We start from the raw sequence: 8,609 nt of genomic DNA on the forward strand, positions 1-8,609 counted from the left end.
GTTCGTAGGAATTACTTTGTGGAATTACATCTGGCGTGGATAAGGTATAGTTCCTGGCTCATACGAGTCATCGGCAACCCTTATTAAGGAAGGAATTTTCTGTATTGCGTCGCTGCTCGGTCGGTTTTTTCTGTTGGAGTTACTTTCTCATTCTCTTGTGGATTCTTAGTGTGATTATACCTGGAGTATTGTTGGGCTTTGACCGTTGTCGTTCAATTGAGTGTTATTTTCAGGTGTATTCGTCTATTTCGGGATCAACTACCAGATGAGTTTACTCGAGCATGGTGCTGCAAACGACGACTCTAAAGAGGGCACTACCTCTGGTGAATCCGACGTGTCTATGACAGATACCGCCAGTTCTGTGGTGGGTGAGGGAAGAGTGTGATTGTGATGACGATAATTCTACTCTGCCGTTGTTCTTGTTCTTCTTCTCTTGAATGCCGGCAATATACTTATGGTAGCACCGAATGCTGTTAGCTTCCCTCCCCGATGGGGTGGGTTGTGCTATCTTCAACAACTATGCGAATTCCTCTTAGAAGGATCTAGTATCTCCCGACATGCCATCACGGTGTTTCCCTATGGTATTGTGTATAGACGATCCTGTTGTTTGTTCTCGGTGTTCACAAGTGTCGGTCCTTCTCATCGGTATACCGTGCAGATCTTGAGTTCATAGTATGTCGTAAGTGGTCATTCCGAGAAGCAAGGCGTTATCACGTGAGTATCCTTATTACTGCAACCACTGCTTGATAGCTAATCGCGGATCAACAGTGTTCACATGCTGTCGTGGCCTCTTTACCCCGGCGTCGTATTCAGCTATCGGACTGAATGAAGTCAGTACGCCCTCAGATCCCACTTGTGCAGCGATAGGCGAAGGTGGCTCAAACGTGTCTTATCCCCATAAATCTAATGGTGATAATCATCCTAAACTGGTGTTTCCTTGTGGACAACAAGGGTGTGGACATGGAGTTCTGGGCCAGAACTTATGGCAGAGCATCGGCAAGACTGCCTTAGATGTGCGAAGCCACGGCATAGAGCAAGTCGATGCAGAAAGTCCACTCCTATCGATGTCGCCTTGAGGTGTCAAAAGTGTGGCTGTCGAGGCCATTCAACAAAATCATGTGTGGTTCAGAGGATAGAGTCAGCGATTTGTGCACGATGTGGTTTTTTCGGAATCGGTGGGGTCAACTTACCAATATGTATAAGGTCAGTGCTGTGTCAGCAATGTTGACCCCTCGCTCTGCTAATATCTTGGTCAATTGCATACGTGTTACTCGCAACGAGAATGCGCCCTGTTCAACCAAATCCAAAAAAATCGTACTGCTAGTGCTACTACTATCAGCGGTGCATTGTATTGAGCTGAATACAATTCGCGAGAAGCATTGGAGTCGATGAGAGAGCTTCTCTAGGTTGCGATGGCTATACACGAAAGGTTAACACTTGCCGAAGTTGCCCCAGCGTTATCCGTCAGTTCTCCGGGACAGTTGGATACCTCTAGGAGAAAGGCGCAGTTCCGACATAAGGTAAGGGTCAAGAGGCTACGATCTGCATCCTAAGGCCCCGAGTGCCGATGACCGTGTTTGTACGGAGAGGACAGGGAAGGTTGTGCGGCACCGCGGTGCTGTCTACTTCTTCTGTGGCAATCGTGAGCATATCCCGTTGGGAAAATAGTCCAGTTGAGGACGACTCTCCCACAGGCTCATCATAGTCAGTAATAACAACTCATCCGTTACTGTTCATTGGGGCCTTTTTTCTCATCATCATATAAAAGACCATCACATTGATTTCTCACGTCATCATGTGAGCACGTGTCTCTGGGTGTCAAGATCGATTATGTAGTAGCTGGGCGAAGGCCTTTGAACATTATCACAAGATTTTTGCCTTCTTCGGCTGAAAGAGTCGAGTTGAATTGATCAGATTCCACCTTCACATCAAACTACTGGTGAATGACTTGCTTCAGCTTATTCGTCCATACTTTTCAGGGACCTGCTCTCGGTCCACACGTACACGCCGTGTGCTGTTTCCATCCTAGGTTGCCACCTTACGGGTCCCGCCCTCGTTTTATATTTTGGGCTGAACTTGCCATTCCAAATTAATCATTGGCCAGTCTGGCCTCTCCGTCCCTTCGTCATCGGTGAATGTGTTCGGTCTGCTGGCAGGGTAGTCTGCTAGGCTAGGAATCGTTGCTTCGCCCTCCGTTTTATCAGGGAAGAACGTCGTTCAACTTCTCGGCAAAGTCGCAAACCCTCTCTCTTTATTCGCACTTGTCGACTTTTGAGTCTTAAGTTATGAATTTTCTGTTAGTTTCATTACTTTTACTCTTATTGTTATAATAGCTACTTATGACCGCTTTTCTCTCTTCTTTCAAATCTCTCCCTCTCCCAGAGAAAGTCAGGGAGGGTCCACTTTCCCCTGAGGAGTACCACGCACTCAGCTGCTTCAAACGTCTGGTGTATAGGACTAAGTACAACCCTAGAAGAGTGCTGGATTTGGTTATTCTGTTCTTTGGCATCTTCATCTCAAGGCTGGGCAATACACTTCTGGCTCCTGTTACTCCTTGGTAAGATAAGGATTTTCCAGTTTTCAATGCTCGAGGCATTGAAAATTCTCAGGTATAGCGAGCATCTAGCTCCCGATATGAATCACGGCTCAGCCGCGTCTATTCTAATGGCTGCTTATGCTGTTGGAACGCTCCTTGCCTCTCTGATCAGCGGACCACTCAGTGATAGGTAGCGCGCCTTCCTGGATGCTGTCGGAACTAGTACTTGAGTGGTCTTCTCAGACTCGGTCGTCGTCCGGTTCTCCTTTTTGCGATGGGTATCTACACCGTTGCTCAGTTCCTCATGGCCAACGCTTGGGATATTGCAAGCTTTGCAGGCTTCCGTGCTATGGCTGGTATCTCAGCCGGTAATAATGAAAGTCCCGAGGATCGAGCCACCGACCTCTACTTTGCCAGGTACTCGACCTGTGATCATATCCTTCTTGATTGACAGCAGTCGTCCGATCGATATGAAGCTCTACGGTGTGATCATGGGCCTCCATGTGGTCGTAGGACAGAGTATCGGACCTGCTATCGGTAAGGTTGTTTTTTTCTGTTGTGGTATCTGATAGTCTACCCCTCTGATCTACCTCTCACGTTTCCGTCTGATATATCGATAGAGTACCCCTTCCGTTGATGTCGGTCATTAATGAATAGGTTAGTTTGTAGGGTGTGCGCTGCTTCAACCATCTGATGGTCGAGAGCTCATCGTTGTATGTTCAGGTGGAGTGTTGGCAAGTGTCTCCTTATCCTTCCCATTCTACTTCATGGGAGTCGTCTCTGCTGTATTGTTCATTCTGGAACTCCTCTTCCTGCGTGAGTCGTTGGAGAAGGATGAGAGTGGAATGCCCATCAACAAGTTTGCCCATCCTGACAAGAAGGAGCCTCCGATGAACAAGTATCTCTGGCCTACTGTCGTGGTACTTGGCATCGTATCCTTCTCTGCCCAGTAAGGATTCCGGAAGGGTATTATATTGCGCATGTGATCTTGTTCGAGCTATCACACTGAAAAGAATTCTCGCCGGTTGAAAACACTTTTTGAGGAGTGTTAAATGAGGAAATTCTGGGAAGCAGAATCAATTCCGGACCCGCATTTCTGGAGTGAAAATCGGTTGCAGAGTCGCTCAGGGCGTTAGCGATTAGCTCAGCAAACGTTGCGACTTCGCACGTTTATGCCGACATTCCTTGTTTCGCAGGTATGTTGGTATCAACTGGTCTACTGTGTTTGGTCTTTTGGGTGCGGATGAGTATAACTTGTCCTCTTCTGAGAATGGAGGAGCTCAGAGTATTCAAGCCGTTGGAACTATCTTCACCAACCTCATCTATCTGCAGCTCACCAGTGAGTCACCTGATCAATTCAATGGTGTTCCTGCGATTCAACTAATTGTCGCTTATTTCTCTCAGAGCTTATTCCAGCTGCACTTCTGGGCTCGCTTGGTTTGGTACTGACCATGACAATCGTGATCGTCCCATTCATCCACAGCTTGACTGGGGTCATCTTCCTCGGTATAGGTTTGCAGGCTGAAAGTAAGAACGAACGTTCTCATGGTATGGTATATTCTATGAGCTTCGGCGTATTCGCCTGTTTATTAAAATAGGAGTATTCCACGTTGTTGTTGATGAATATCGCATTTGGTTGTGATTATCTCCTTGTCCCTTTAGTCGGCCTGTACTTTGCTGGCCAAGCCTACTTTACTGCAGTCATATCTCCACCTAAGAGGAGAGGTCTGATTAACTCCTGCGTTATGGCTGCCTCTAATATTGGTAGTATAGAAGTCGATTGCTATCTACCGCCTTGTCATCTCGTTGTGCTTGGGCTCTTTCTCGTCTGCAATTGGTGTTTTTAGGTGGACTGGTCGGGCCTCTGGTAGCTGGTAACCTTTACGATCTCAACGTGGCATATCCCTTCTACCTCAGTGTTATTTTCTCCGGTGTCGGCGCTATCTCTTGTAAGTTGCTCGCACTGTAATTGCTATGTTGAGGGAGAATAGGAAAGTTCGTAGGAATTACATTGGGCGTGAATAAGTTGTAGTTCTTGGCACGGGCCCTCATCGTCAGCGCTTGGTCGCTCGGTCGTCGGTATTTCAGCCGGAATTATTCTCTTTATTCGCTCGTGAGGAATTCACAGTCCGAAATATTATACGTGACCGTGATCGTGTAATCTCGTGTTATTTCTTGAGGTATATTCGTCTACTTCGGGATGAAGCACCAAACGAATCTACTCGAGCATGATAATGGCGACTCTGATGAGGGTTCCACCTGTGGTGAGCCCGACTTGTCTACGGAGGATACCGCCAGTTCTGTGGATTTGGAGGAGAGAGTGTGATTATTATGAAGACGATAATTCTGCCACGCCGTTGTTCTTTGTTATTGTTCTTCTTTTGAATGTCTCATAGTAGCAACGTTAACTGTTAAATTACTTCCCCGACGGGGTGCGTTTGTGCTATATTCAACAACTATGTGAACTCCTCTTAAGAGGATCTACTATTTTCCGACACGCCGTGCTCCCCTGTGGTATTGTTTATAGACGATTCTGTTTTTAGTTCTTCTCCCTGTTCTTCTTCTTGTGAATGCCTCATGGTAGCACCGTACATTTTTAGTTTCTCTCCCCGACGGGGTGTGTTTGTGCTATATTCCACAACTATGTAAATTCCTCTTTTAAGGATCTATTATTTTCCGACACGCCGTGCTCCCCTATGGTATTGTTTATAGACGATTCTGTTTTTAGTTCTCGTCCCCGTTTTCTCTCTCGAATGCCTTATGGTAGCAACGTATACTGTTAGCTTCCCTCCCCGATGGGGTGGGTTGTGCAATATTCAATAACTATGTGAACTCCTCTTAGAAGGATCTAGTATCTCCCGACATGCCATCACGGTGTTTCCCTATGGTATTGTGTATAGATGATCCTGTTGTTTGTTCTCGGTGTTCACAAGTGTCGGTCCTTCTCATTCTCATTGATATACCGTGCAGACGTTGTGTTCATAGTATGTCGTAAGTGGTCACTCGAAAAACAAGAGGTCGTTGTTACACGGGTATCCTTGTTACTGCAACCGTTGATCGATAGTTAATCGCGAGGCGTCTACATATTGCCGTGGTGAGTCCTTCACCGAGAAGTCGAATTCCAGAGGAGATGCTCGAGGAGCAGCCTCGGGGGTCGTGAGCTTGGCCAGACTCGGTGAGTTCAATTCTCCCCTTCCTACGATCCATCGCGCACAAGGGCAGTGCTGTTACCACAATTTCCTATTTATTCGCAACCAGCATGGCCTGTTTGACCAAGTCTAATGAATCGAGCTATGTACTCTCCGGTGATGTGTCGCATTCAGCTGCATACGAATCGCGCGAACTATGGTAGTTAACGAGGAAGTTACTTTAGGTTCAGCTTAGTAAGTTGCGATAGCTATATATATCGTAGGTCACCACATGGTGATGTTGCCTGTCTATGTGCGAAGTAGAGCCTTCCATTTATGGTAGTTTCTCCATAGTTTCTATCAGCAATATGGCTCACCAGTGGCATTGGAAGATATTGCCACTTCGTGATGGAGGTAGCGAGGGTCCGTTACCCCCAAGTGAGTATTATAACCTCAATCATTGGAAGAGGCTGTTCTACCGCATTAAATACCGACCGAGACGGGTGGCCGATCTAGTCATGATATTCTTTAGCATCTTCCTAGAGTGGTTGGGGAGCACACTATTGGCACCCGTCACACCATGGTAATAAGAATCTGTACTCGCTAGGTTGTGAGATCCGCTAGTGGCCGCGCTGTGGGAGTGACTCGTCACAACTAAGCTGGGTCGTCAAGCTTGTAATTGTCATTACCGCTCATACCACCATGACGTCAGAAAAAAAACTCTAGAAAATTTTGGAAAAAGCGAGTAATTTTCCGCTCCAAGGTTGAGAGAAATATTTGGGAGCTTTCTGGTTACTGCTTCCCTCTATTTTCGAGTGACAGATTTAGTTGTCAATGTTGGTGTTTTCGATGCTGTATCTGTTATTGATAGGTACGTAGAAAAGCTAGCACCTGATATGAACCAGGGAACTGCAGCGTCCATCCTGATGGCATCCTATGCTGTCGGCACGTTCTTAGCCTCTCTGCTCACTGGGCCGTTGTCTGACAGGTACTCTCCGTCTTTCTTATTTTTCTTATCAGGAAAGTTTGTGCGTTTTCTTCGACTCATCGTAGCGTCTTCGACTTCAGTGAATCATCCAGCTCTGCTTGTGTGGTGACTGTGAGTCTTCAGGTTGGGTCGGCGTCCTGTATTCTTAGCGGGAATGACAATCTATACAGTGGCGCAGTTTCTAGTGGCTAATGCATGGGACCTCACCACCTTCGCTGTGTTCCGGGCGATCGGCGGAACTGCTGCTGGTAGTAGTGAGGGGCTTTCTTTTGACTCTTTGTGTGCAACGGGGGTTTGCTGTTGTAAATATGGAATATAATCTCTATCGAAATCAGTGTGCTTGGTTTCGCCACGGGGGAGGAGAAAATACTGCAACTAAAAAACGATATATCGTTTATTATGGAGTTCATTAATACGTCTATTTAGCTCAATATAATCGTGCGTGAAATATTCACATTCTCGTATTTCTACTACAGCTCTCAATACTCTGATCCCACATCAGTAGAATCACCCCCACGTATGCAGTGGACTCGGTTGAATCACCGAGTCGCCTTGAATTGAAGTCATCTCACTCTTCCTATATTTGGATTTTAAATCGTGCGCGATTCTGCCCCTCAAGTCCTAAAGATTAGAATCTAATCATTAGATGTGTTCTTCTACGATTCTCTCCAACGTAGTCATCAGAGCTACTAAGCTGTCCGTAAAGCAGTAACTCTGCGTGCGATATATCCCTCATAGTGTTCGCCCTTCGTCATCTGATCATCGCTTTTCCGATTACATGATGGTGGTTCCTCCTTCGTAGGGGTGATGCTAGAGGATCTGATGTTGATATCATAGATATTAGCACAAGGCCAACTTGAGAATCGGCCTATACATGATTCACCTTTGCCGGAATATAGTTGCCTTGAGTCTTATGGAATAACTATTCCTATTGTCACGCTCGATTACGTGGTGCTGGCAGTCCGAGTGTGAATTGCAGTCGGAATAAATAGCCCACTTATTCAATTCTGATAAACTAATTTGGAATAGAGATAGTGTCGAGAAAGGGTCACTGTTGAACTCGTTGAGCCGGAAAGCGTTGCAATGTACGACGTTGCTTCAGGAAGCCGTCCCGTAATCATCGCCTACCTCATCGACAGTAGTAGGCCGGTAGACATGAAGTTGTATGGTGCCTTTCTTGGCCTATCGGTGGTCATAGGACGAAGTATTGGCCCTATTATAGGTAGGAGTCTCTATACCTTCATCACCACAAGTTTCTATCGTTTTCTTTGTTCCTCTCCAGGTGGTGCATTAGCCAGCGTATCCCTGTCCTTCCCATTCTACTTCATTGGCGTCATCGCGTCGGTGTTGCTTATCCTCATGTTCCTATTCCTGAGAGAATCCCTAATTAGAGACAAAGACGGCAATCCTATCAGACCTGCAGGGGTGAGCATGAAAGACCCGCCCAGGAACAAATATCTCATCCCAACGGTTATGTGCCTATCTCTGGCATCCTTCTGTGGACAGTAAGTATTAACTGCGTCCTATTCTTCTTTAGTTTTGGTAGTGACTAGAGTATTGTTCAATATTATTCGTGGTTCATTCCCGGCAGTCGAACTCTTCGCTTGATTTGTTTCCCTGCGATAATTTCCATATGAATACCTCAGACGTAATCTGGCATCAAGTTCGTTGATCGTTTCTATGATCAGTGAGTACCCAATTTGTTTCCTCGTCTTGGTGCCCGTGATGAGATTTGCTCTTCTTCTTAATTGTTCCGGTACTCATGTGTCATTTTATGTCAAGTCCCGCTCTTCGAGCTTCAGTGCATTTACCTGCTAACTTTACCTGCTTGTCCCGTAGGACCATCGGTATAACTTGGCAGACCGTCTTCGGACTCATCGGTGTGGATTATTACGGCCTCACGACTTCACAGAACGGCTCGGCTCTGGGCGTTCAAGCAGTGGCTCCTGTCGTGATG

The 8,609-nt window shown here is 46.4% G+C and overlaps 2 protein-coding genes across 2 annotated transcripts in view; both read left to right on the plus strand.

Moving 5' to 3' along the window:
* The first annotated feature begins 2,299 nt into the window (after nucleotides 1-2,299).
* Nucleotides 2,300-5,481, plus strand: Pmar_PMAR013042 (Quinolone resistance protein norA, putative). The gene is made up of 10 exons (XM_002779926.1): nucleotides 2,300-2,557; nucleotides 2,610-2,726; nucleotides 2,780-2,904; nucleotides 2,954-3,073; nucleotides 3,260-3,485; nucleotides 3,733-3,875; nucleotides 3,941-4,063; nucleotides 4,199-4,300; nucleotides 4,384-4,485; nucleotides 4,717-5,481. Exons 1-10 carry the CDS (start codon nucleotides 2,340-2,342, stop codon nucleotides 4,860-4,862), a joined length of 1,422 nt encoding a protein of 473 aa, XP_002779972.1. The 5' UTR covers nucleotides 2,300-2,339; the 3' UTR covers nucleotides 4,863-5,481.
* Nucleotides 5,482-6,032: 551 nt separating this feature from the next.
* The window catches only part of Pmar_PMAR013043 (conserved hypothetical protein), a gene marked incomplete at both ends in the record, with an annotated part of 3,392 nt that continues 815 nt past the window's right edge, over nucleotides 6,033-8,609 (plus strand). Inside the window, 4 exons of the mRNA XM_002779927.1 lie at nucleotides 6,033-6,247; nucleotides 6,536-6,652; nucleotides 6,776-6,900; nucleotides 7,755-7,874. Of these exons, the coding sequence (XP_002779973.1) occupies nucleotides 6,033-6,247; nucleotides 6,536-6,652; nucleotides 6,776-6,900; nucleotides 7,755-7,874 (577 nt within the window). The remainder of the gene's footprint in view (nucleotides 6,248-6,535; nucleotides 6,653-6,775; nucleotides 6,901-7,754; nucleotides 7,875-8,609) is intronic.

This window comes from Perkinsus marinus (genome assembly GCF_000006405.1).
Source record: "Perkinsus marinus ATCC 50983 genomic scaffold scf_1104296945006, whole genome shotgun sequence".
Lineage (NCBI taxonomy): Eukaryota > Perkinsozoa > Perkinsida > Perkinsidae > Perkinsus > Perkinsus marinus.